Here is a 27,607-nt window from a genome sequence, read left to right on the forward strand (position 1 = left end):
ACTTTATAGCTCCTTTCCATTTGAATGAATCCCTTACTAATATCTCTTTTCATTCTCAAGTCATCTCCCATACTCTTTAAATATTAATCCCACTTCTTCTGTCCCCTTATCCTTCATTTGCCTCATTAAATCAGCAGCCCATTTGCCATAATCACTTAATACGTATCAAAGGCCGTACTTTTTATAGGAAATCTTGGACTCCAAAGCTTAATTTGGATTTCACAGTTACTCAATAGCCCTCCATCCTTCTTAGACCTCCAATCAAAATGTTCCATCTCTTCCTGTAAAATTCAATATGACTCACTCCTTCCCTCTTTCACAATACCTTCTTTCCTTACCCCTTGATCCCAATATCCCTACCAGATGTACCAATCTTTTTCCTTTATTATCTATTAATTCCTCTTCTCTATATAAAAATCTATTTCTCCTCTGATAGGGCCAAGGGAAAGGCTGAATTGGCCTGGGAAAAAGATCTAGCAGATTGTTGGTCTGTACCATTTTGGGATAAAATATGGCTAAAGATTCATAAGACATCAAGAGCAGCTAATACTTCAGACTATTTACAAACTCCTTTTACTCACACCTGCGAAGTTAACCTTTTTTGGCTGACTCCTCAACCTGCTGGTCTTGCACTTGCATCTCAGCAGATTTAAAAACATGCTTTGATTGCCCCTCCCTTTCCTATTTTTGGTGTCTAGTATGGTCCCTACAATTTTTAATACCCAAATTTATTTTTCTCCATCTAACGTGTTTAGGCTCCATCACCTTCCTGGACTCATTCATCCTCCAGCTCCTCATTACTTGCCTTATTAGCAATAGCTCTTCATTTAATAACTTCCAATTGGACAAAGTTACTTTTAAAGCATGATGGAATGCGGTTTCTTTCCATCATAGACTTGACGAGCAATGTTACTCCCTTATCCATTAAGCGAACTCTTATGGCTCCCTTTATCCACTTATTTAACATTCAACCTCCGCTACTAAAATTAATACTCCTGATGAAGTCAGAAAACCTCCATAACACTTTTCTTTATAATCAAACTCTAGATATAAATTTGATATTACTCCTTTTTTCATTGTGTTTTCTAATATTAACCTCTTCACTGCGGCGTGAATTCCGCTGCAGTGCTGGACGTGAATTCTGCAGTGCTGGACATTCCGATCGCGGGCGTGGTCATGACTGCTCCAGACAGTCTTCATCACACACCCACCGCTACTCATGACAGCCGGGAGCCGTCATGGAAGGTTAAAACTATATTGTAATTAACGTTTTAAAAAGGATATTTTGATTCCCTCCTCTTTCCCTTTCTCCTGCCACGCACTTTCCCATTTATCAGTAATACGTTTGTTTAACTTTACATTCATCAAATGTGGTTTCTTATACATTTTTTTTTCCACTGTTTGTTTAAAATGTTTCCTTCAATAAACTTTAGTGTACATGAATTGGAATTACACAGTTACGTAACACTGTCTTTGGCTCGGCATAAAGTGATTCACAAAGTTGTCAAGTGCGGCCGCTGAGATGTGTACCTTGATGCAAAGTAGCCAGCTCTAGCTGCTAGGCCACACCTCACATGCAAGTTGGTTTATCCACACAATGGTTTGTGATGTGATTTACAATCATATCATGCACTGTGACATAGGGACAAAAATGGCAGCAATCCCCTAAAGTGAACTAGTGTCCTGCTCCCTAGATGAGCAGGCATCCTTAAGGCTGAACAAAGTGCCATAGATCCCTTAGACTACAGCAGTCCATGAAGAACCCCACTCACCGATAGCTAGTCTGCGCATAGACGCTGATGATCGAATCTCCAGAGAGGGATTCCAGGTAGGGCCCCACTTGGTAGACAAAGTTGTTGGCAGATGGCGGCTCTTTAAACATTGAGCAACGAGGAATTCCATACTTGTTCTGGACCCGATACAGGGTGCTGTTGGAGTCTGAAAACCAAGAAACCGGTGAAGGATCCTAAATGTAAACATTCAATAGCCCAGTCTCAGCACCAGCATCCACAATACAAGCATTGGCAACAATTGATCATGTGTGTATTAAAAGTGAAACCTCAGAACTCTTTGGGATTGCCATGCTTGCACTACTGACCACATGACCATCCATATTTGTCCCAACCCTGCCACTGCAGAGCAATATACATATTTGACTTAGTCTTGCTCCAGTAGCAGTCCAGTCTCAAATTCCATGCACCTTCTAAAAGTACCAATGCTGGTTGACACAGTGGACGGTCTTGAGTTGCCTAGTGGGGTGAGGGTGCATGAAATCCAGGTAGCTGGAGGAATTACCAGCAGCCGATATCAATGCAAGCATTCACAAGGTCATTGTAGCAGTGGACCCATTTAACACACCATTTTCAAACACGCCAGAGTCCAGGGCGACGTCAGCAAAAGGCAATACTAGGAATCAGAACACCACCAGCATGAAGGTACCACATCACTCTGGAGCTACAAACATTTTTCCCCCCACAATTTAAGGCATCAATAGCAGCTCAAACTGTGTGGAAGTGTACCCAGGTGATTAGCACTGTTCATTTTTGGGAAACAAATAACGCCCCCCCCCCTCCACCTTTAAGAGATGCAGGGGGAAAATTTAGAAATTTAAGAAAGGAGAAAGAATTATATGCAACATTAAAACCTGTATAAACCTGGGATGAAAACATGCAGTCAAAAGAGCAAATATGGACGAGAATACTACATCTAAACTAGGCGGCCTCTATTCGGAAATCAGAAATGGACTGAGACACTGCCTTTTTTAAAACCCAAAATTAATCACTGCAGACAAGCCACTGCACCCAAACTGTAGGAGAGCCTTGCCCAGGCTGTGGGCGCTGGGTGGAGAAACTAACATGTTGCAGCCACCTCAGTGCACACAGGAATCCTACTACTGTTAGTCTAAAAGAGCCCCGGCTCCCCTTCAAGCATGGGGCCTGCACCAGATTACAGGCGGACCATAGATCATAGGGCCAATCAGAGGCAGGATTAACAAAACTAATCAGATTGTTCCAAGGTTTTATTTATTGCCCGACTGATCAGGAGGCTAGTCCATTCCAATTCACATGAGGGGCCAGAAGCAGAGCTTTGGTTATTATCATTATTATTATGTTTGAGCTTGTAAAGCGCACTGTTACCCGGAGGTTTCCTGGCGCTGTGTAACGCTGGGGAACTCTTCCTGGCTTTCCCTGTGGGATGGTCCCTGCTGGGAGTACCCAAGGTAGAGCCAAGCATCGCCGGCGTTGGGAGGGGCCGTTGTGGAGATTAAGCAAGCTGATGCCCAGAGTTGCCGAGTGGGACCCCTGATTAGAGTAGGCACCGAAGCGAGAATTATCGAGTCCGCTGACCAAAGTCCACGACCCTGCCGTGTCGGAATTGAACCCTGGTCCCAGCCGACTTCTGCTCCCGGGTCTGCCGCCTCTAACCAGTGAGCCACACCACTCTGGTTGAACCCTAGAACAGAGGGGCATGAGTGACCCACCCAATGAGATTTTTTTTATTTCCATATGGCATACACTGTCCCCTCCTTTACCTGTATTAATAAAGCGGCACCCTTGCACCAATCACAGACCTTCCTTGACTAGTGTGCATAAGTCTTGCTACCCGCTACGGTCAGCCTGAGCCGGACCAGCAGAATCAGAGTGTTTATACAGCCAGACCCTGCTACCCTTGCAGTCCTGGTTTACTTTCCTACTCAACTCAAAGAAACTCAAGCACCGAATCAGCAGAGTTTATATACATGTAATTGCCCCGTGCCCAACCCCCCAAACTCCGATCATTACAACAAATCACAAGTCCCAGGGAGACAGCCAGGCCTTACAGGCTCCACTTGTGAGTGGAACAGTCCAACAAGGCACCTACGCCACTTTCCCCAGCTCCTTAACTAGTCTATGCTAAATAGGCCTCCTATTTATTTCACAACCTCCTAGAAGCTATTTAAGGCACTTTTTAAACGAGGATATACCCCATACAACTGGGCAGTGTTGTCTTTTCCCCTTCAGTCCATGATTTGGCCACAGTATACAATCCCACTAGGCTTGTCAGGACCCTCACCCACCTGTAGGGTCGACCTGTACCACGATGGAGGAGGTGCTCCGGTTCGCGCTGCTTGGGTCGGTGGTCTTGAGAACCCAGGCCTCGAAGAAGCAAGAAGGGGGCGACAGCCAGATAATGGAGGACATCTGAAACTTCTCGGAGTAGAGAGAGACGGGGTAGTCTGGGGAAAAAAAAGTCAGCAAGAGGAGGGTTCAGTACAGACACTGACAACCAAGGAAGAGAAGAGGGTCTCGACCAAGTGCCAAAACTACAATTCAGAACAAAAAAACTGGTACCATAAGAGTCTACTCAATACAGAAAATCCACCCCGTTCCTTTCGTATTTGAAGAGTCCACTCTAAAAGGAAGAGAGTTTGGCTTAGAGGCATCTGGTGATTGCACGTTTTCTTCCAGAGAATAGGGCCACAGTGCATTTCAAAGCAGTCTTTACATGTTTGTTCAAAGCCATAGCCTGTGTACAGATACTCATTCCTGTGTGCCAAGCCAATTAGCTAAAATGCTCCCTGGAGTGGACCCCATTTCAAGGTACTACAGGTGCCCCCAAATGTCAGTAGACATGGTCAACATCGACATGGGGCCCCTCTTATGCCAAGAGCTACACAAAACACAAGTATTGAAACATTACCAGACTATGCATCCTACAGGTAGCATGTATGGGCAGCATTTTGTCTTGGTCATTCCCTTCGCCAATGTGAGATAGATACCCTCCAATGCCAAGATCTTGCTTCAGTGCTGCAGCATTTTACCATGCGGTCCCATGTCAACCCTTTCTAGCGTCCCGGTTGGTATTTTACCAAGAGTGAGCCTTAGGTCAAGAAATACCTCCAATATGCCAGTACTGTGCAACAGGTGCCTCCATGGCAGCAACTTCGGCTTAGAGGCATTTCCTGGCATAAGCCAAAAATAGTCTTCAAGGTAACAGAGCTAGCAGCAAATTCACATGCACATTATATTCGCTCATTACAGAAGATGAGATTTAAAAACTCATCTTTCATCAGTCCCTTCAGCTGGGGTGGCGCTGGTGTGGAATAGACCGTCTTGGCAGGCACACAGCTGCCCCCTGCTCAGTGCATGATTGTGTGGGATCAGTGGGGCTCTGTCCTGACCCATCCGTCACAGTGTGGGATGGTGAGAGGGCGAGGCGTCAGCCCAATGACAGGGAGGCCTTTGCACTGCAGGACTGAAGACTCGAGGGCCCAGTGCTCCCTGTACCATCAATGCTGTATTACACATCATTAGTATAATAAAATTAGGGTAGAACACAAGGGCAAAGTACTTAAAGGCGAGCCACCACTGGTAGTTTGACCGTTAACCTAAGCTATTCTTAAAACGAATGAAAAATATAGAAAGTCTTTGCCGGACTATTTTACTAGTAGTGTGACAGTAACCAGCACTAACCGAAAAAAAATGAGTAATTGTTCTCTACTTTGTAGGTACAGTGATAAAGTTACAAAGTTGAAACACATATTGGGTCACCATTAAAAGCCAATGACGTATTGTGAAGCTTAATTGTAAGTGCAGCTACACGTTTAAAAAAGTGAACGGCAAAATAGGCTTCCATCTTATGTTATGCAGTTTAATAAAGTGCACATCTGCCAAATTTACTTGGCCCCTTAGCACTTTAAATTGCAAGCAGTTATGGGTTTGGCTGAGCAGGGGGAGGGGTTTAGCCACAGAGCAATCGGTGGACAAAACAAACTATAGTGAAAGTAATGTCCATTCAGTGATTGTGCTCCGACGGGGACATGCGTTGGATCATTGTAAAAAAGCTGGCCAAATCCACACGAGTTGTTTCAGGGGCAGTCTCTGCAAACACTGCACAATAAAAAAAAAATTAAAAAAGCTTTTGCAATGCAATAGGTCTCGCATTTGAGAGAGTTTAAACTATTGGCATTGCTATGTTAGTTATGCGAGACCTATTCAAAGCAGTGGTCATAGTCCTGGGCTGCTTAGAAAGCGAAAGTGGGCATGGCGCACTGCATGTGGCAGGAAAGCATGTCGTACTATAATAGAAGCTATTTAAAGAAAATAGTGCTTAAAACAAAGACTCACCGTGTAACAGAAGAAAAAGGGCCTGTCCTCATGGGAGGTTACAAATGGAGAAGGCGGTACTAAGGAGGGACTAACAAGCCAATTAATGAATTAGATGCCAGCACTTAAAAAGGGCAATTACACAAGGCAATGACAAATCTGAGTGGAGTGGCTTGCAGAGCAGCGCATGCGCGACCTAAAAATCCTGGTATTAATTAGAATTGTTTTACCTCCCTGACTAGCAGGTGAGCATAGGAGCTGCAACTCATTTTTATGAGTCCTGGGTTGCTCTAAATCAATTTCATATATTGTTAGTCTTTGATGTAATTGTAATGTCGTGCAATTTTATTTTAAGCCATCATGTAAACACGTACTTTTTGTACACATTTATTTTGAGATTTTTAATGTGTACCCGAATATAGGCTTTGTAGCATGGTCTAAACATTGAAAGTGAAAAACAAGTTCGACATGGGCATCATGAAGGAGCCGGACATAGCTTAAGAGCCGGCAAAATGAAGACCCTTAAAATACCCCTCAACTGGAGGAAGAAAACAAATGCTTTGGTTTTCATTAATTTCAGTGGTTTTGTAGGAAAGGTATCAGGGGAAAAAATGCATATGGGAGGGTCTTTGCCACACAATACATAATTCACAAACACTAGTGTAACATATGCCACGTTTAATTATCAGCCAAAACTAGATGTTCTGAAATGTGAGGGGTATGCCTTTACAAATATTCAGGACTCACCACTAATGTAGGACTGAACTTCTGCTCCACATTTTGCATAGGATTTCCTTGGCCACTCCTGTAAAAATCACTTTTATACCTTAAGGTAAAAGCTACTGCTAATTAATATAGGATTAGACTTTACAGGCATCCGTCACATGGATTTCCATCTGCTTAATGGTTTGTCAATAAAGCATAAATGTCATTTTCCAGGCCGAAGACTTACTTCGAAGAAAAAACTACTGCGAACAGGGCCATGATGTAAGTGGGTTTGAATGCTGTGTCCTTCTGAAGTACATCTCCAAAACTGCTGGTTTGAAGCTGGAGACAGTCACTAACCCCCACCAGTCCCTTGGCCCATCTCAGTTCTCTGGCAGCACTAGAGAGGGTGCTCAGCTACCTCTGATGCTCCATCGCCCTCAGCGCTCTGCTGAGCTACACCTGCCTACATGATTAACAAGCATTGGCATAGCCAAAAGGTCTCGCCTTTGGGACCTTATAAGTATTTAATTATGCAGCACAATATCATTGGTGCAAAATCAACTGGTGCATGGCTAAACACAAGTCCCAAAGGCGAGACCTATTGGCTATGCCAAAGCTGGTTCTTTAACTCGGGAGGGTGGTCTGATCCATAGGGGAGGGGGTTGGGGGTGCAGTTGACGGCCTGGGAATAAGCACATTTTTTAGGCATTCTGGCTGAAATAATTCATGCAGTGCAACCTATAGAGATCTACACCCTAGGTTTTTAAAGGGCTGGGATTTAAGACTTTATTAAATATCTTAGGCTTTCCATATAGCTATGAGTTATGATTAAGTCAGTTACAGAAGTCTGCAGTTGGCCGACAAATCCTGTCTGAGACCAATCCTCAAGCTACAAAAAGTTGGTACAAAGTGGGCAAAAACCACGTTTTTATTTTTCAAACCCTGTAAAATAGTGACATGGGCTAATATGCACCTGTTGCAGATACAGGTTAAGAACATGCAGGTCGAAGTGTTTCCAGGTGACTGCCTATGTATTTCAGCTTTCTGGGTCAGATGAACTAGCGCTGAACTAAGTTACACTGTAATAAAGTAAAGTATGAAGTTGCAAAAAATCTGTTTTGTAGTAAGACCTTTTTGTGCAGTTAAAAAAACTGCACTTTACATTTGTTTTCAGACAGGTTATGTACAGATTACGTCATACCACGATAATATTGTCAAACTGGACGAAATCAGATGAATTCCCTGGCAGGTTTGGGATTAGTATTAATGCCAGCCTGCCCTAGAACACCAGCTACGCAAGTCCACAGGGTACAGTTCTGGTGTGCCGGGGTCTGATAATGAGAACGCTATCTGTGGAAATGGCAACAAGCGTCGGCCAATCCTCTAAGCACACAATGAGCATTCAGAGTCAGTGGGAGTCGGGAGATTACGGCATGTTCTTTGACACCTTGGTTAGGCCTGACACTTCACTGATATTATGGGCCAGCCGCTAGGAATCTCACTAGTGAATCAATGTTGGCTTAGTTGGGAAAATGTAGATTCTAATATGGACTCATGTATTAGACTTCAGTTTTGCATAGCACTTGCATATCTTTTGGCTGGATTAGAAACAGCAAGTGTTCTTCTGTATCTCCGTTCTACCCTAGGCCAGAGCTTTCAGGCAAACTGGTTAATCTATATGTGAGAAAGGGACATGCAAAGAGAAAGAAACTGGGCCCAAGAAGTGATCGCTCTAATTGTTTAGGGGGAGAGAGCGAGAGCGGTGCATGTGCAGTCTGCTAATTTTCAAGCACTGCACTTGTGGCGTGCCTCTGCTTGCTCCTGCAAGGTGGATGCTGCCACAAGCACGAGTGTGCTTGAAAATGACCAGAGCGACAGCTAAAGGTCCTCCTAAGCAGTGCATGCGTGCTGCAAAGGCGAGACCTAAAAACCGTGTGACGACAACAATCCCAACCCTGCAGGAATCAAGCGGTTTCTTCATTCATCTCGGGAAGTCAGGTCTCTGGGCTCCGTTTCTGGAGCCCACCTGCCACCACTGTAAGTTCCTTAAGTGACCTTTGACCCAACCTCTTTAAATTTAAAAAAACAACAAGATTTTAAGTGTTCCAATTTTAGTGCAGCAAAAAGGTCAGGGTCACAGACATCTGGAAAAGGACAAGAGGCACTTACAACTCTACGGCTGAAAGGTAAAATACCACAAGTCACTTTAAAAATGTGCTTGCTGCAGTCACTGCAATGCTTGCTGCAGTCCCTGCAATGCAGTCACTGCAATGCAGTCACTGCAATGTTCCCCACTTAGAGAGGAGACCATGCTGTGTTCTCACTTGCAATTTAAATTGAAAGGCAGACCTTAATCATCAAGGCAGAAGAATGAAGACATTAGTATTATACAACTCCCTCCACACGTTTAATGGACACAACCACTCTGGCAGGCTTTTGGTTATGGTCTTGTGCACACATAACGTTTTGCTAAGGGATATCAGGCACAGGCTTTTGTCCATCTTCTTAAAAGCTTTCATTTTCTTCAGAAGCTTATGATCTCGGTTTATGAGCGACATTGCCCCGACTTCACTACACCACGTGAACATGTACTGCACTAAATGCAGGTAGTGAATTACCATCGCAGAGCGGGAATTACCTACCCACTCAAAGAAAACAAAAGCAAGGGAAGGGTCAACCCTGTAAAAAAAACACAACTCATCACGAAACAAGCGATCCAAGAAGTCTCCCAGGGAAGTCAGAGGGTGAAAATGAAGCGTTTTACATTTACTTACAGCAGCAGGTGAGGCAGGGACACTGGTTTCTGCCGCCAGCATAAGGCAAAGTCATTGTAAACTATCAGCACAACCCTCCCTCTCCGTCCGCATGGCTCCAGTCTCTGCTGTGAGGCAGGCCAGGCTGGTGCCTGCTGACTGATTGGGTAGGAGAGCAGAGAAAATACACATGAAAGCAAAACCGGCGCTGGGCTGATAATATTCGCACAATTATTAAAACTACTGAGTCGGAGTTATGGTGGGAGAGGCAGCAGTAGAAAAAAGAAAAAAAGCCAGCAGTAACTGTAGCATGAGTTGGGAGTAAGAATGCTATTGGCTTGTAGGCAGATAGGATGCTGAAGCTAAACAGCAAGAGCAGGAAACCAAGAAAAAAAAACACTTCCCCCAGAGCACAGATAAAGAACCATAGTGGAATGTGACAGTGCTAGTCCCTGCTCTGTGGGAGGACCAGAAGAGAGAAAGGAGTGACAAACGTATAACTGACCATTATCAAGCAGGGATTTGATTTTGGAAGAATGCCAACAGACATGAATAGCAATGGCAAGAAAGGGGCGTGGCCACAGAGGAGACAGATGACCACCTTAGCTTGAAGCTCAGCCGATCGGTGTAATGTTTGTAGACTCCCCCACCGGACACTCAAACAGGTAGGTGTACAGGTCTCCGTTTATTATACTTTTCTTGCAAGGTACAAGCTAAGGGCGCCGAGCGTCTAACTACGTTCCGCTCGCCAACTGCCGTTTCTTAACCTTCGCGCCTTTACTTTACTTCTTCTGCGCATGCGCGCCTATCTCGCTCTAGCCTACGGCGTAACGCGTCATCACGTGTACGCCGGTAGGCTAGAGCGCACACCACATATCTCCCCCCTTTACACAAACACAAAGATATAACATTCCCCCCAACGGTAATTGTCCTCCAACTGTGAACATAGTCTATGTGGGGCGCCCGGGGGGCCGGCACCAGCTAGTGTCCGTCCATCACAAAGTCACTATAACGAGAGGGCACTACAACTGCCCTTCCGCTGCGGGTGTGTCTTACCGGCATGTTCTCTCTCGCCGCTGTCTCTCCTTGGGACACCCCAGCTTCTCTCACGTCTGTTCCCTGCTCCGTATTCGCTTGTGTTGCTCCTCCGTCAGTCGGCCTGGCTCTCAGGACAACTTCTTCATTGTCCTCACCTGCACCTTACTCTTGGTTGTCTGTGCCGAACTCAGGAAGCGGTCTAACCTCCTGGTGATCCATGCATCTTTCGACTTCCTCGGCCCTTGGGCCAGACTAGTATTTTGTTGACCCTGGCCATGCGATCTTGCGACCAGACCCTGCCATCACTGAGGAGAGCCGCCCTGCCATGCACCTCCTTGACTTGTAGCGGCTGGCTGAATTTGCTTTCACCCTTCTTTTGTAGGGTGGGGAGTTTGATCCTAACCCACTCCCCTTCTTCCAGATCCGTTTCCTTCGTGCTGCGTCGCTTGTTATAGTGTGCTGCATAGATCTTCTGGGCCTTCTCCAGATTGTGTTGCACCACGGCTGGGGACCACTTGCTGGTGATGGTCTTCTCCCTCCATGCCACGTTGTCCCGGGTGAAGGGATGCCGTCCTCTTAACACTTGGAACGGACTGTACCCCACCACTGAGGGCGTTATCCGGTAGGCCCATATCATGTTCATCATTTCCACCTCCCAGTCCTTTCCTTGCGATATGGCTGCCTGGATGGAGCCCATAAGCACTCTATTGAACCTTTCGACCTGGCCGTTGCAAGCTGGATGGTATACGGCAGTGTGTCTCACCTCGATCCCGTTCCTCTTCATGTATCTCCCCCCCTTATCCGACACAAATTGCGGTCCATTGTCGCTGAGGATTGTTTTGGGTATTCCCTCCCTGAGGAACACCCCGGTTAGGAACTTCAAGACCGTGTCAGTGTCCATCGACTCTTGTATGTCTGCTTCTGGCCACTTAGAATACTTGTCTATTACCACACAGATGTACTTATTCACGCCTCTACTGTCCAGGATGGGCCCCAGGACATCCTCCCAGGGGCCATGTGGGGTGTCGAACTTCCCTAGTGCAGGTCGGAGTGGGCAGAGCACTTTGTCCGCTCCTTGGCACTGTCCGCACTCCCGCACTTGTCTCTCGATGTGGGCATCCATTCCTGGCCACCAATACATCTGTTTGACCAACGCCTTGGTTTTCACTATGCCCAGATGCCCCTCGTGGAGCACTTTCAGCAGTCGGGGTATCAGAGTCACTGGGGGCACCACTCTCTCTCCCCTGTACAAGAAGATCCCCGAGTCACTCAGGGACAATTCTTCTCTCATCTCATAGAAACGTCAGACACCCTCTGTTAGCTTCTTCTTGTCCGGCCACCCCAACGTGAGATGTTTCTTTACTTCCATCTTCTCCTCATCGAGCTCGTAGGCTGCCTGCCATTCCTGCGCACTGATGGATGACTCATGATCCTCCATGCTGGCGACCATCTCCTCTGTGTCCGGAGACTCTCCCGGCGCCTCTTCCATGGCCGATGCCCGGCTGAGGTAATCAGCTACCCTGTTCTGCGTACCTGGAAGATATTCTACATCGTATGTATAATCTAGCAATTTCAGGGTCATTTTTGCTATTCTCGGGGTGGCTGTGTCATGACCTGATGACGTCAATACTTTGATGAGTGGCTTGTGATCCGTCTGGAGCCTGAATCTCGTGCCCCATATGAACTGACGAAATTTGCTCAACGCCCACGTGACCGCCAGCATCTCCTTTTCAATTACGCTGTACCTTTGTTCCGTCGGGGACAGCGCCCTGGATGCGAAACTGATGGTTTCTCTTGTTCCGTCCTCCCTTTCCTGCGCCAAGACAGCCCCCAAGCCTTGTCGCTTGCATCCGTTGTTACCATAGTCTTTCCTGTGGGGACATACCCCTGCAGAGGGATGGCATGGCTGATACAGTCTTTAATGGACTCAAACTCGGACTGGGCCTCCTTATCCCATTCGAATTTTGTATTGTGCCTGGTCAGTTGTCTCATCCTGTGTGTTCTCGTGGCAAAATGTCTGACAAACTTGCTGTAATACTCGGCCATTCCCAGGAATGACCGCACTTCCTCTTTGGTAGTTGGGGCCTTGGCGTCCTTTATTGCCTTCACATTTTGCTCCTTCGGCGAGATGCCATGCGTTCCTATCTCGTGCCCTAGGTAGGTCACTGTGCGAGACCCGATTCTGCACTTGCTCCATTCCGCCGTCATTCCTTTGCCTTGCAGCACTCCCAGAACTTGATGTAGTTTCTTGTCGGGATCGCCTTTGTTGGAGCCCATCACTAAGATGTCGTCTTGGAAGTATTGCACTCCCGAGATGTCCTTAAACAACCTGTGCATCAACTTCTGAAAAACGGCCGCAGCGGATGCCAGGCCGAAGGGCATTCTCCTGAATTGGTAGCATCCAAAGGGAGTTATGAAAGCTGTGTACTTCCTGCTCGACGGGTGGAGTTCTATCTGGTAGTATGCAGACGTGAGGTCTATGGTGGAAAAATGGGTAATGCCTTTCGTCCTTGCTAGCATCTCTTCTATTCTGGGGAGCGGGAACCTCTCCACTATGAGGTTTTTGTTGAGCTCCCTCAGGTCCACACAGAGCCGGACCTTTCCATTGGGCTTTTTCACCACTACCAAGGGCGATAGCCATTCCGCACTGTCCACTGGCTCGATGATATCCAGCTCTTCCAACTTCCGCAGTTCCTGGCGCACTGCCTCACTCGTGGATATCGGTATGTTCCGAACCTTGTGTACTACTGGAACTGCTCCCTCCTTAAGGATCATTTTATGCACAAATTTGTCCAGTTTTCCAACCGTGCCCTCAAAAACTTTGGGGTATGCTGCCTTCCAGTCTTCCTCCCTCGAGAGGGGCCATTCGTCTGTTAGTAGGATCTGTTCTTTCCCTCCAGGATTGAGAATGATGCAGAGAGCACCTGCGTCTCTCCATCCTAGTACGGATGGGCCCTTTTCCGCTACATACAGGGTGCACGTGGCTGACCGTCCTCTGAATTCGAACTCCAAGTCCTTGCATCCCACCAGTGGAATGGAATTCTCCGTATACGAGATGGGTCTGATGTCCGGCGGCTCCAGGTCGGGTCCTAAAACTGGCACGAAATCCTCTTCCCATAGCGATCTTTGCACTATGGTCCAGGGGGATCCAGAATCCACGGCCACATATACTTTGATGCCCCCGATGCGCATGTCGGTGCGGGGCTTATCCCTTCGCTTCCCAGATACGTCCAGCACTTGATCCTCTATGCATAGCACCAGGTCGTCTTCTTCCTGTTAGTCTTCATCACTTACGTTGGCCGTGGCCGCGTCGATGCACTTGACTGTGGACTTCGTTCCTTTCTTTCGGCAGACCTTTTCAAAGTGACCGGTCAACCCGCAGAATGAGCACCTGGCGCGAAACGCGGGGCAACGCCTGTCCTGGGCCGCGTGCGCTGCACTGCCGCATCTGTAGCACGCAAATTTCGTTCCCTGGCTGGGGCGAGGCATCTGCTTCCCAGACCCTCTTGTGTCCTTCTTCGGGTCTCCATACGTGCTTTTGGGCTTGCTGGATTGCGGCGCCTCATCGATCTTGTTGATCATCTGTCTCGGCCCACTTTCTCTTTTTGCCACGTCTGCGCCTCTCTTCGACATTTCCGCCTTCTTGACCATCGCCACGACTTCTTTCAAGGTAGTTTCATTCATCGCCCATAGCTTGTCTTGGACTGCTCTGCTGGTGGTGTGCATCACTATTTGGTCTTTGATGTATTCATCCTGTAGATTCCCATATCTACACGTGATTGCTAGCCGGCGGAGGGCTGCCACATAGTCATCAATGGATTCTCCTGCCTCTTGTTTCCTCTGTTGGAAGTTATAGCGGTCTATCGAGACGCAAACTGCTGGGCGGTAATGGCTGTCCAGGTCGTCCAATGCGTTCGCAAAGACGTCCGTCTCCGCCGCACCCCTCTCTTTGGGCACCAGGTTCTTAAACACCCTGACCCCTTCTGGGCCTAAGTTGTGGAGCAACAGCCTCTTCCTTTCCGGCTTGTATTCCCCTTCGCTCTCATCTTCCAGGGCTTCAATGTAATTGAGGAAATATTCCTTCCAGTCTTCCCATTTTAGTTGGGGTTCACCTGGCCTGGTTAGGAACGGGACTGGTGCCATTAGGGCTGATGCCTGATTCGCCATTCTGGCTTCGCCTCTAGGTCCTCCTTCCTGGGCCCTATGGTAGGTTCACCGGACGCTCCTGCGCTGTCTGCCGTGTCACCTTGACCCCTTGGGCTACCTGGGGTATTGTCCCTCGTAGTGTGCGCTGTCTGCGCTGTCCTCCCCCTTCCTCTGGCTTGGGGGTGTCTCCCTTGGCTGCCAGGTTGCTGCCTGGGGGCTCCTGGGGTCTTGGGCCACACTAACCTGGCTTGTGAGGTTGGTGTTTTGTTCCTGGCCGTGCTGCTGCGCTGCTGCCACGCCCTTGCTCTCCTTTGCAGGTCCTGTGCCTTCACTGGCTCGTGGGTGTGGGCTGTGGGGGGTTTTAATTTCCTTGCCGTCGTCACTGCACCGGGTGGTGTCCGGATCTCAGCCTCGTTGCCACTGTAATGTTTGTAGACTCCCCCACCGGACACTCAGACAACAGGTAGGTGTACAGGTCTCCATTTATTATACTTTTCTTGCAAGGTACAAGCTAAGGGCGCCGAGCGTCTAACTACGTTCCGCTCCGGTCGCCAACTGCCGTTTCTTAACCTTCGCGCCTTTACTTTACTTCTTCTGCGCATGCGCGCCTATCTCGCTCTAGCCTACGGCGTAACGCGTCATCACGTGTACGCCGGTAGGCTAGAGCGCACACCACAATCGGGCCTTGAAAAATGTATTTCCCCGATGTATCTACACCCTAGCAGCGGCAGACATGCTCCATCCGCTCCTGGTCATCCATGGAGCAACCTGATGCCTGAACGCAACGGCGGCTGCGGCGGTGTGATGGCATGGCGCCGCCTGGGCTGGCTCGGAGAACGGTTGCGGCCTTCCCCCTCCCCACACAAGACTCTGATAGCCTGTATGTGGCAGTGAGTGCGGCTCAGAGTGGGGTGGGATTCCAGCACTGTCCTGCGCTCCCCTTCCACTGCGGGCTCCCCCAGTCCCTCCCGCTGTGGCTCCCAGCATTCCTGGCCTGGTTGGAGTATCCATGCCGGGGCCTTGATTGTGAGTTGCATCGGGAGGAGAGGCGGGCTATAGTGGAGGCCCCCATGCTCTGTCCGCAGCACTGGGTCTTACTGGGATTGCCGATCCCCCTCCCCCTTAACTGCCCCACCCCTTCCTGGACCCCCCCACGGGCCGAGTGCCTGCCGAGAATAGTGGCCTCCTACCTGGGGAAGGCACGCCTGGGCGTGCGGACTGCTGAGCTGAACACTCGCCTTGGGGGCATATATGAGAGGTCACCTGCCACCTCAGGATGTGGAGGTCTCCCCTGCTTGCCAGAACAAGCTGAGGGCCTACCCGATTCAGCGGGTGGGCACCACCATCACGAGTCCTGCCGACACCTTCTGACCACACCTTGCCTTCATTCTCTGCCGCTCCTACTCCGTGCCGGGTCGTGGTCACATTGCCACATAATCTGGCATTCTCCTTGTGCTTTGTCTGGGTCCTGTTTCTGGGCCGCACATTCCATTCCAGCGGTCTCTTCTGTGTGAACTTCTGCCTCTCCTCAGTTGCCTGGCACTGGCACGACGGCCCTCTGTCGCAGTCCACCTCTTGCACATCCTTCAGCTCCTTCAGCTTACCACCTTCGCAAAGACGCCCTTGCACATGTATCCTTTTCCTCTCCACTGTGTTAATCCCGCGGCTGTGATTTTTACAGCCCTCCAGCTAGTCACCCTCCTACCTGTGTGATGGGGAAGAAAGACCCCAACCAGCTCCAATTACAATTTGATAAGGTCCTCGTCCCAGACGTCCCCCCTGGTCCAGCTAACGGGGCCCTGTGTTCAAACGATGCGGAAGGCCCTACCTCGTTCACAACGGCAATGCTTCCCAAAATGAGGGCTGGTTTCAAAGTACCTGATAGCCGATTTGATTACCTGGACAAAAAATTGCTGGATATGGAGTCTAGGATTCAAGTACATTATCGTAGACTGGATGTGGTTGAGGCAAGTGTGTCTGACATCGAAGATGGCACATCTACCTGGTTGAAGCAACTGGACAGGATCGAGAAGATCCTCAAAGATGTAGCTATCACAAATTAGGCCTTAGAGGCCTGAAGCCGCCGAAATAATATTTGAATCATCGGAGTTCGAGACGATCTCCACTGGGCGTAAGGATGTCTTTGTAGAAAACCTGCTCACGGAATTGTTCAGTAGAGAAACGTTCAATCAGGGCTTCGTAGTGGAGCGTGCCCATAGATAGTTGGACCCCCGTCCTCGCCTCCCCCCACGTCCCATCATTGCTAGACTCATGAACTTTAGAGATAGGGAAGCTGCTCTCTGTTCAGCAGGAGACTTGGGGGGGGGGGGGACGTCCAGTGGCAGGGCAACAAGTTGGCCTTTTTCCCCTGACTTCACCATCATGGTTCAGGAGACAAGGCCCAAGTTCAACGGTGTCAAGGCCACCCTGAAGAACCTGGGCCTTAGATAAGGCATGCTATACACGGTGAGGTTGAAGGTCGATGTGGAAGGCAGATTTCACATCTTTGATACTCCCATCTGAGGCGCAGGACTTTTGCCATGATTACAAGAGCCACTCTGAGGCGGCAGTGGTGCCGAGAGCAAACTCCCCGTCCCAAGGGAGTTTGCAGAACAGTGTAGACCTATTTTCCGATCCTGTAACCTGTTGACTGGTGGTTGCATTTCTTGCTGTGTTTAACACTTTCGTGTATCCTATATTTGAATGACTAATTTTATGCCCGGTGTGGCGTTGCCACGCCCTATGGTGAATACCAAAGGGTTGGTTTTGCACTAATGTTTTCCAATGTGATTATTTGTTCTTTACTGAACTAATGATGTTCACACTGGGATTGGTGTCACTACAACGCATGCTTTTACATCGCATGCCTTTACAACGCGGTTTTTACCACGCAGTCCATTACAACGCATAATGCTTTTAGGCGCTGGACAGTGAATTATTTAATTTACTATTCCAACTCCAGTCCCCGTGGATAGCAGGGAAGGTGTTGGATAGTAAATTAAATATATTCCCTATCCTAGAGCGCCCCCCAGCGCAATGCGTTGTAATGGTATGCGTTGTAATGATTGCGATGTAATGGTAGTGCGTTGTAAAAAATGCGTTGTAAGTGATGTTCCCCTAACCCTGCACTCATGTTTAAGGAAATTGGGGATTGCCTCTTTGGGGTTAATAGGAGGCTGGGTGGTGGGTGGGGTGTTCGCTCAATCTCGTTGCTCAGTTTGTTCTTGTGTGGCAGAAGGTTTGCATGCTGTACGCTTCATATTGGATTAAGATTCCCAATGTTTAAGCTAGGTCATCAGCCTGGTACTTCCGGGCTCTCCTTGATGTCATGGAACGTTGGTCTGAAAACGACAACAAGTCCTCAACTACATTGTCCGACACAACATTGACATTGTGTTCATGCAGGAGACCCATCTGCCCAACTTCTCCTGTCGCTAGGAGCTGGGGTTCCCACAGATTTTTCTCTAATTACAGCCGGTACGCTAGAGGAGCTGCCATATTCATTCACAAATGTGTCCCATTTATATTGCATAAGACCTGACGGATATTGAGGGTCGCACTTTAATCATGACAGGTACCCTCCTGGGACACAAGATTTTCCTTGGGGTTTATGGTCCAAATATAGACTCCTTCCTTTTTCCATGACCTGCAGGTGCAGCTCCTCACTTTATCCGGGATAGTGGATTATAGGGGGGGTGGGGACTTTAACTTGTTAGATCCAGCCAGAGACCGCACTTCATCTTCCCCTGCTCTTAAACCCTGCTCCAGGTAAGTCCTTTATGACATATGCACTCACTTCTCCTTGATAGATATTGAAAACAAACTACATCCAAAAATACTGGACTTAACCCACTATTAGGGATTTCACAACACATGGCCCAGAATAGATTGGTTAGTTTCCCTGGGAGTGGCAGGCTACTTACTCTTCCACATACACCATTCTCTGGTCGTTCTCAAGCTAAATATTCCCAGGCCGGGTGGTTATGAACGACTGGCGCTTTCCTGGCACTGTCCATTATCTTTCCACTTCCAGCCAGCACTACTACCTGGAATTGTACATTTCCGCTTGAGTGGTGCCAAGACGCGGTTAAGTACATTGGTGTCCATATTCATCTGGATACCACTACTATGATCAGATTTATGGAAGGGTGATTGATTCTCTTGAATTCCAGATTGTGCAATGGCTGCGGCTGCCATTGTCTATGGCTGGTAGAGTCGCCATAATAAAGATGGTTGTCCTCCCGTGGTTCTTGTATCTTTTTAACATCCCCATCCCGCTCACCAAAACTTCACAGCTATTAGTCTTGTCTGGGGGGGATAACACCTTGGGTTAGCTGGTGGATTTTGACCCTGCCATATGCCAAATTATATAAGCAATGTAGCAATATCTCTCCTTTCTCTGACTCCAGGGTGCGTGGTGAATTGGGTAAACCCATTACTGATGACCAATGGGAACAGTGCTGTGGGGCAACACAGGAGGCTTCTTAAACAGCAGGCATAAACCTTCATTTTAAGTCTCTCCGCAGAATGTATCACACAGACTCACACAGAATTGAACCAAAAAGGCCTCACCATTGTCTGAAATGTGATGCTCCCTTTGTGGATTTCGCTCCCCTCTTGGACATGCCCTAACGTACACCAATACTGGTCCCTGATAAATAGCACGTTTGGTGACATGCTTTCCATGCAGCTAGTCCACACCCCTGAAATCGCATTGCTGGGTTACGTGGCCAATTTCCCTCGGGCAGTAAGGAAACTTGCAGCTTTGGACTTCCTATTGGCCACAAGGGAGGTTACTCTGTTATGGGGCAGTAAGAGATCCCCCAACATTGAAGGCATGGCTTGTCATAGCTTAGCATTCGGTTACGTTAACTGAAGAATATTCCACTCCAATTCCTAGCTCGTCCCGACCAATGGACATTTGGGGCCCATACAGGGAATACATTGCAAGGAACGGGTCCAATTAACATTCGCAAACTGCAAATGTTATTGTTCCTACTGGGGCCGACTAGGTCTGGCTTTCTGGAATATATGTCTGTAGTACTGATCATTTTTGATAACTGCCATTGGTGTTATGTTGCATAGGAAGACTTTTGGGAACCACTGACATAGTACTGCATGCCTCTGCTTGGTTTACATTTGACTTATTGTTATGTATCTGCAATTCTTAACTCATCTATATCAAACACTGCTAATGTTTACGCTTGGTTTGTCGTACATGCTCTTCTTATTGCTGCTGATATTACACTCTGCAATGTGATCATTTTATTCCTGTATGCAAAATTTGGGAAAAATAAGGTTAAAAAAGTGTCACAATAAAGCAGAGATGTTACATGTCCAAAATGGCAAGGTGGTGATTACTATGCCTACAGGTAGGTTACACGAGTGCGGTCTAGCTTGACCTAAAAAGGAAGGGGGGGGCGAGAAGAGTGGCAATAGTGAGGATGGATTAGAAGGCCAGTAGGTCACTAGCACCCCAGCCTCAGTTGAAAGCATTACAGCTAGTCTGGCGCACAATGCTAGTAGCATTAGACAATTTAAATTAAGTCCGATGTATTAGTGAGGAGACCCTGCATTTTCTGTTTTGTAATCTAGGGAGAGCCAAGTAGACATATCTGTGGTGGGTGCTAGGATTTCCCCATCAAGAAGCAGGAGTGATTAAGGGAAAGGGGGGAAAAAAGCCTGCACAGAAAAGGAAAACTCGATACAGAATAAAACAGTAAAAAGCTAAAGTTAAAAGCTAGCCTAAATCACCATGGCTTTAAGTTTCCTCAAAGTTCACAATTTGTTCTTGTCACTGGTGGAAAGGCAGGTGTTCCACGGCTTCGATGCCCCAAAACCAAAAGAGTAACCACCCAAGCAAGATCTTTATTGCTGACACGATTGCCAGCATGGCGCCAGATCTGAGTCTTCTACTAAATTGGTAAGATTTAATTAATGGAAAAGATAACGAAGCCATCTAATATTAAAGATCCTATGGCATAAGCACATGGCTTTAGCTAACTTTCTTAAAGGCAGCCAATGGAGATCTTCCAGGGCAGGAGATATGCAGCCACATTTTGCACTCTGCAGTAACTTTTTAAGTGGGTTCAGTGGCTCCAATATAAAGTATGTTCCAGTAGTTCTATTTGGACATAAGAGCCTTAACAGCAGTTTCCCTGGCAAATATATAGGTCAATGATTTTGGCCAAATCATTAAGAGTGCCGAAACACTTCCAAGCCATGCAGGATATTTGGCCGTCAAAGTAAGGTTCAAGGCTAACAGAAAGCCCAAGTTTTTCACATTGGACTTAGGGTAAAGTTCCTTTGGCCACCAAGCAGATGTCCAGACAGTTATTTCCCAAACAATAAGTGCCAGTTTAATTTGTGTTCAGCTTGAGACAACTCATTCATCCACTCTCCCCAGGCAAGATCTAAATTGGGTGTGCAGCCCCCTCCTGAGGTGGGAGACCAGCGGTGTCATTGGCATAGGACACTATGGGGACAGTATCGCTAGATTCCAGCCAGGGGGGTGCATGTAAAGACTGAACAATGTAGGGATCAATATTGAGCCCTGGGGCACCCTTGAGATACAGGGGGGCACTTCTGAGCGGAGGAGAGTTTGCACCACTTGAAAGGTACGTCATGGAGGAAGGCCAGCCATGTGAGGGCCAGGCACCCAAATACTGTAGTTTTTGGCATTCTAGCATGAGGCCATGGGATCCAGTATTGAATGTTGCTCTAAAGCCCAGCATAATTGGGCCACCGTTAGGCCTCAGTCCGTACAGAAGCAAGAGATTTGAAGGCCAACAGTAAGGCAGATTGTGCTGTACTGAGCACACAATCCCGATTGTGATTTGCTCAGTATGCCATTTGATTACATGAAACTTAGTGGAGCATTCGGTTTCTCAGCAGGTTTGAAGTTTACTGAAAGGGACATCTCATGAGGGTTTTTATGGAGAGTTTACACTGGCAAGCATGCTTTCATTTAGGAGGGACTACGCCAGTTTCAAAGGAGATGTTGAGCCAATTGCTCAACCTTGGACCAGAATTCTTGGAGGAGCTGGATTAAAAGGGGATCCAGATTTTCTTAATGAGGAGCATGCCAAGTTCATATAGAGGGAGGGGTGAAAGTGGTGGGCCCATTGTTATGGGCGGGAGCATTAAACAAGGCCTTTTGGCACTGGAAATCAATACAGTCCCCCAGCTGCAGAAGCAGACTAACCACATCACCCATGTTTTGTTCAGAAATGGATACTGCTACCCTGAGGAACCATCAACAGCATCAAATGTCTTTAGGATGTTAAAATATTGGAATGTTGAGCGTTCCATTTAAGACCATTAGTGTTCCAGGCTTCTCCTTGCTGGTAGAAGCCCAGGGCATCAACATGTTTTTCGCAGCTGTTCCTGTGAACAAAGGCCTCACGGAGTAAAAGAGGATGTCAACTCCCTTGGGTTCAAAGAGGCCTTTCACTAATTAGAACATTCTACCCTCTAGTGGTGGAATGTTCTACAAGCCCTCTATAGTGGGCTCTATTAAAGGCCTGATCCCTCGTTACAGGTCCTCCCTTTGGCTCAGGCCTTTAATGGCTGGTACAACCTGCTAATATGGCTCCAATACGGCCTGTTTAATTTCTAATAAAAAAAACACAACCCAGGTGTTCTCAGAAGCCTAGATTTCAGACATTGTTTGAAGCTCCTAATACGTATGTATATGGTTTTTCTGTAGTGCAAACCTAACCCAAAGGCAGGTGACATCTTACAAGGTTAAAGACTACCATAAAGTCAACGAGTAAGAGAAAGCTGGGTTGTAGAGTATTAATGCAGTGTGACAGAGGTCTTTAAGGTGCTGGGGGAGGTGGAGGGGAATGGAGAAAAAAAGTGCAACTTTCCTAAATTTGAATAGCAATGGTGTAGTCCAGATGCACACAGGGGTGTTCCAGATCTTGAGTACATAGAAGAAAAGGCCTTTGGTCTTGCTTTTTCTATGTTTTAGTCTGTAGTCTGATGTACTGGCGGCAAGTTTGCGGAGAATCAGATCTTGAGCTTGTCTGCCAAAAAAAACGTGAGTGCTGGTCACGACAGCTTTATAAATAATGCATGCCATCAAGGAGAGCTAATAGTTTCATCTGGGTGGACGATGGTTATGTGATCATTCTTCAGGCCTTTGAAGAGATTGGTGTGTAGAATGACGTTAAAGGGTGCAAATGTGTAGGCCATGGAGTATAGCGTTATCACCATCCAGCAGCAAGAGTGCATCTCCATACATTTGATCTGCATGTTAAACGAGGTGCTTTGCAGCAGGCACATTAACCCTATTTTACTTTGGAAGTAAAAATAGTGACTTGACAAAGATTTCTCCCTTAGTGCATTAGCTGCCAGAGCCATTTTAAGATCATTCTCCTCTGAAAATAAATTGCTGGGCACACAAGTTGCTGGACCTGGCTCTTTTTGGAGGGTCATCCCAAAACTGCTCTCCTCCTGCCTGTATTTTTACCCATTTGTTGGTGTTATGACTCTGGGCACTACACCACTGCTGATCCGTGCTATAGTGCATGTGCTCCTACTGTAAACTTGGAGACTGGTCTATACCCCTTTGGCATATTTAATTCAAATGCTACTCCCTTGAACAGTGGTAAGTAACTTGTATGCCCAGGGCCTGTAGCACTGCTTGCACCACCCACAGAAGTAGCCTTTCAAACCGGTCTCAGGTCCCTGCAGGTAGGGGAGTAAACAGCAGGGAGAGTGGTCAGCCGCAGGAGACCTGTGTGAAGGCCAGCAGTCTGCTAAGGCTGCCACCGACCAGCTGAAGACAGCCTAGCACAGCCCACATGTTTCCTGGCTCTGCTTTGGAAGTGTAGCAGGGGCACTGCACTTCGTGGGCAGCTGCTGGGGAGTATGTGGCCTAAAACATGGTTGTGTGTGCCATCCCCATTCGGAGACAGACCTTGGGGCATTTGAGTTAGCCATATGGGGAAGTCTTGAACGAGGCCACCATCATAAGACACTTGCAACACTTCATGATTACTGCAACACCGTGAATGCGTGCACAGGTGCTCTACACCACATTTATAACAATCATTTGCAATGCAATAGGTCTTGCATTTGCGAGAGTTTCAGCTAAAGCCATTGTGAATGGCAATGCCTTTTATTTAGGTTTCGATAATTAACACATAAAAGGCATTGTCATTTACAATGCCAATAGCTCAAACACCTGTAAATGCGTGACCCATTTCACTTTATAGTGGGCGCCATTGTCCTGGATTGCAGAAGGGGAGCCCAGGACTCAGTCTCAATACCTGAAGCCTAGTAAGACAATTAACCCGGTAGCCATACTACGGCCTTGCGAATTTCAGCAACGCGCCCGAAATGCCTTACTTGAATCCTTCGGATTTACTGTAATTTTAATATTAATAAATCGATAGATTTATTCTGAAGAAACATTTTCACTAGATGCCACATATTTGGTGGGCGCCACTACCAGACCCCCATTGAGATGAATACCTGTTCACCGCTCCTGAATAAGTAGTAGACTGGTCTTTTAGAAGCGACTTTGACACGAAAAACCTTTCCAATATTTTCTGTTTATTTCGTCGAATTAGATTAATTGAATACTACCGTAAGAAGACTTTCCTTTAGATTTCTACAGAAAGTCTTGAGATTCTGATTACATTTTGAGTCCCATTGTCGTTTAGATTGGAGATTACGTCATCGTCCAAGCCAATTCCAGTTTGGTTTCTTCCAAATTAAACTAATTTGAACTCTGACATTCTGTCGCTCAAGAGGGGTATTTCCCCAAAATGCCCTGATGAAGTTCTCTAAGAGAACAGAACGCGTTGGCTGAAAATCCCGGTCTTTGTAAACCGTTTTTTACGGTCAATAAACAACTTCCGAAAATTCCAAGAGCAAATCCCTGAACATTACTTTTCCCCGCACACCATTCAAGGACATTGTTCCATTTAAATAAGTCCCGAGCCCAGGGTGTAGGGCAGTCTCAAGTAGGCATGCCCTGCTCGTTTTATATCGCACTTGATTGGCAGATGACTAATCCCAAATTGCAATTTCTCTGGGCCTATAATAAATCACTAACGTATTCTAGGAATTGTAGTCCGAGTTGAAGTCAAAGTGTGGACTATTGCTATACAACAGTAGTTCATAGAAGCAGAAGCGCGGCTTGGTTCTCTAATTACATCCGCTTACGGTGCTAGAAACCAGGGTTGGAGCCTCAAGGTAGCGTCCACATCGTGTGATTCTGGGCAAATCCCTTAATCTCCGTGCGTGAATGTGTAATGTAAATCCGGTGCTCATGTAAAGCGCTCCAATACCTTCGGGTCTAGTTCACGCTATATAAAATATGCATAAAAAAAGTGGAGAAAGGAGTAGAGGTCAGCAGGCTAGGAAGGCAGTCCGAATCACACCACACGCCCTCGAAACACGAAGACCCGGGTCTCATCACTTTACTCTTGAGACTCTCTGAAGAATTGATGACGTAGATGTTAATCCTCAAGAAACAAGGGCAGGGCTTTAAGGGGGCCAGGACCCTCCAGGTCTCAGATCAGGTAGAAAGAGCCGAGATGGTCCCGACCCCATCGGGCCTTCGTCATATTCTTAGCTGTAACCGCGGGTCGAATGATGAAGAGTAAAACGGTAAGGTAATGCAAGTGATTTAGTTTCATTTATCGATCACATTTTTTTATGTACTTGTTCTTGCATTCGCCATTTTAAGGATATGGTGTTTCTGCATTTAGCAGATTACTCTCATCTAGTGCATACTTTCAACTGAGTCAGCTCGAGGTGACTAACTGATAACCCGATTGAGCCCTCTGGGGCAGAGGCTGAGGCAGCACAAGTCTCAGTTACTGCCAATGGGTCAAAAGGTGTTCAGAATTCATGGTCATCCAATCCTTGGCCTCTCTGCAGAGCACACATTGCAAAAGTCAGGCTCTCGAGTTGCCATCGTAACTCGAAAAACATATGTGAAGGAAGTACACAGTTGTAGTAAAACGGAAGTGTTACAGAGGTAGGGGTTATGTTTGAGGGTGGTCACGTGGAGGAACTGGAAGTGTATTCAGAAGATAGTGATCTAAAAAGTAATGGAGAGGAAAGGTGGTGTTAGACGTGCAGATGGACGAGGTGTGGCGAGGGAGCATGCTCTTCTAGAGAGAATGAACAGTGTGATTGTGACACTGAGGACCCCTTCCACATGCATCAGTTATGTTTAGATCGGTCTCACGATTTCAGAATTGAAACATTCTGAGTTACAACAAAATCATTGTTACTAATTGTTTCTTAATAAGCCAATAGTTCTGGTGCACGTTCGTTCTGGGAGGAACATTACGGGAATCGAAGCTATAGCTTACATGTTTAAATTACGTAGGCTACTCCCCACTTTAAGCCTGGTACATGGGGGATCTATACTAGGGGTGGCTAATAAAGGGCCGAATGTGGTGTAACCGCTCCCCCCCCCCCCCCCCCCCCCGCAGTATCTTGGATAGGGAGTGGCCCTTCTACACAGTGTAGGCCCGATATACCACATGGGTCTATAGCACACCGTCTCTTCACCTGCACTCTTGGTTTCACCTAAAGCCCTTTGGAACGACAACAAGACTACAGCTCCCAAAATGCACCGATTTGATACATGAAACCCAGGACCGGAAACAAGTAGAGTGCAACAGGCAACTGATTACATGCCCATGAACCTGGAGGCTTCCTCCAATTACTTGGGAGTTATCACTGCCCCAAACAGTACACAAAGAGGTAGGAGAACCACCGACGAGGAACAAAGAAAACCCAAAACAATTCAAGGATACCCACAGGCCAAACGAAAGACATCTTAGTTAAGTGGCTCCAGGTAATGAATGGCCCTCAGCCAACCATGGTTTTATAGCCAACACTTCTGTGCCTGTCGGCTGCCGCAACATCCCCCCACTAGAAATATAGGTGCACGCTTTTATCGTTTTAAATGACCGTTTGAAGGTCACTGCAACAGATGCAGTGTCATAGAAGGAGGAGACTATATATATATATATACACACACAATACAAATCTGCTTTACTACACCCGTCAGACGCCTTATTACCTTCTCCCCTGAAATCGGTTTAACTATTATCAGCCCAAAACGCCTCGCGCTGACAGCAGCTCGTACCCACGTACCCACCATGAGTCGAAGACGTCGTAGGGGAGAACTGCGTGTATCGGCTCCTACGTACTTACCCACGGTAAGTGGCGTGTTGGGCTGGCTGCTGCACAGCAGGGCTAAGACAAGGGGCCCCGACACGAACCAGGCCTTCAGCGCCATCTTACAGCGCAAGCGTCCGCAGAAAGAGAAACCGGAACTTGAACAGGACTCAAGGGGGGTGGCCGGTTTTATACTGCTGGGGGGCGGCACCTACGGAGGTCGTACAGGTGCTGGGCAAATAGGATACTGCCCTGGGGTGGTTACCAGGTGGCTGTATTTCAACCGAGCCTCCTTTAAACTCCGAACATTTTGTTTTTACCAGTCATTATTTTAAGGCGTTCTTGGTTCAGCTTCGTCAACAAAGACTACAGCTCCCAAAATGCACCGTTTTGTTAAACGGAAACACTGCAGCTAAAAACACCGGCCCCAGGTGAACTTGCGTCATCTGGTGACCCCAGCACCTGGCAGTAAGGACAGGGCAGACCCATGGCCTTATAGCTGGTAGTTAAAAGTCTATAGACTTGGAGAACACATGTGATCACAAAAACAGGCCGCTTCACAGATATTGAAAGCGTATCCAATATTATTCCCGACCTTTATTTAGATCTCCTGGTTGTGTGTCATCAAGTGAAAGACTGTGTGCATCTCAGTGCCATGACATTATAAATGGCACAAGGGGTTCCCACCTGCAGTGTCTTCATTACTAAAAAAAAGTTAAT

At 47.3% G+C, this 27,607-nt stretch overlaps 1 protein-coding gene across 1 annotated transcript in view; it reads right to left on the minus strand.

Moving 5' to 3' along the window:
- LOC147701566 (uncharacterized) overlaps positions 1-27,046 on the minus strand; it is a 44,401-nt gene extending 17,355 nt beyond the window's left edge. The window contains exons 1-3 of the mRNA XM_086928673.1: positions 26,924-27,046; positions 4,058-4,216; positions 1,773-1,938 (exon numbers count right to left, since the gene is read on the minus strand). Coding sequence (XP_086784799.1) covers positions 1,773-1,938; positions 4,058-4,216; positions 26,924-27,008 — 410 coding nt within the window. The 5' untranslated portion in view covers positions 27,009-27,046. The remainder of the gene's footprint in view (positions 1-1,772; positions 1,939-4,057; positions 4,217-26,923) is intronic.
- Between the last annotated feature and the right edge of the window lie 561 nt (positions 27,047-27,607).

This window comes from Lissotriton vulgaris, chromosome 7 (genome assembly GCF_964263255.1).
Source record: "Lissotriton vulgaris chromosome 7, aLisVul1.2, whole genome shotgun sequence".
Taxonomy (NCBI): domain Eukaryota; kingdom Metazoa; phylum Chordata; class Amphibia; order Caudata; family Salamandridae; genus Lissotriton; species Lissotriton vulgaris.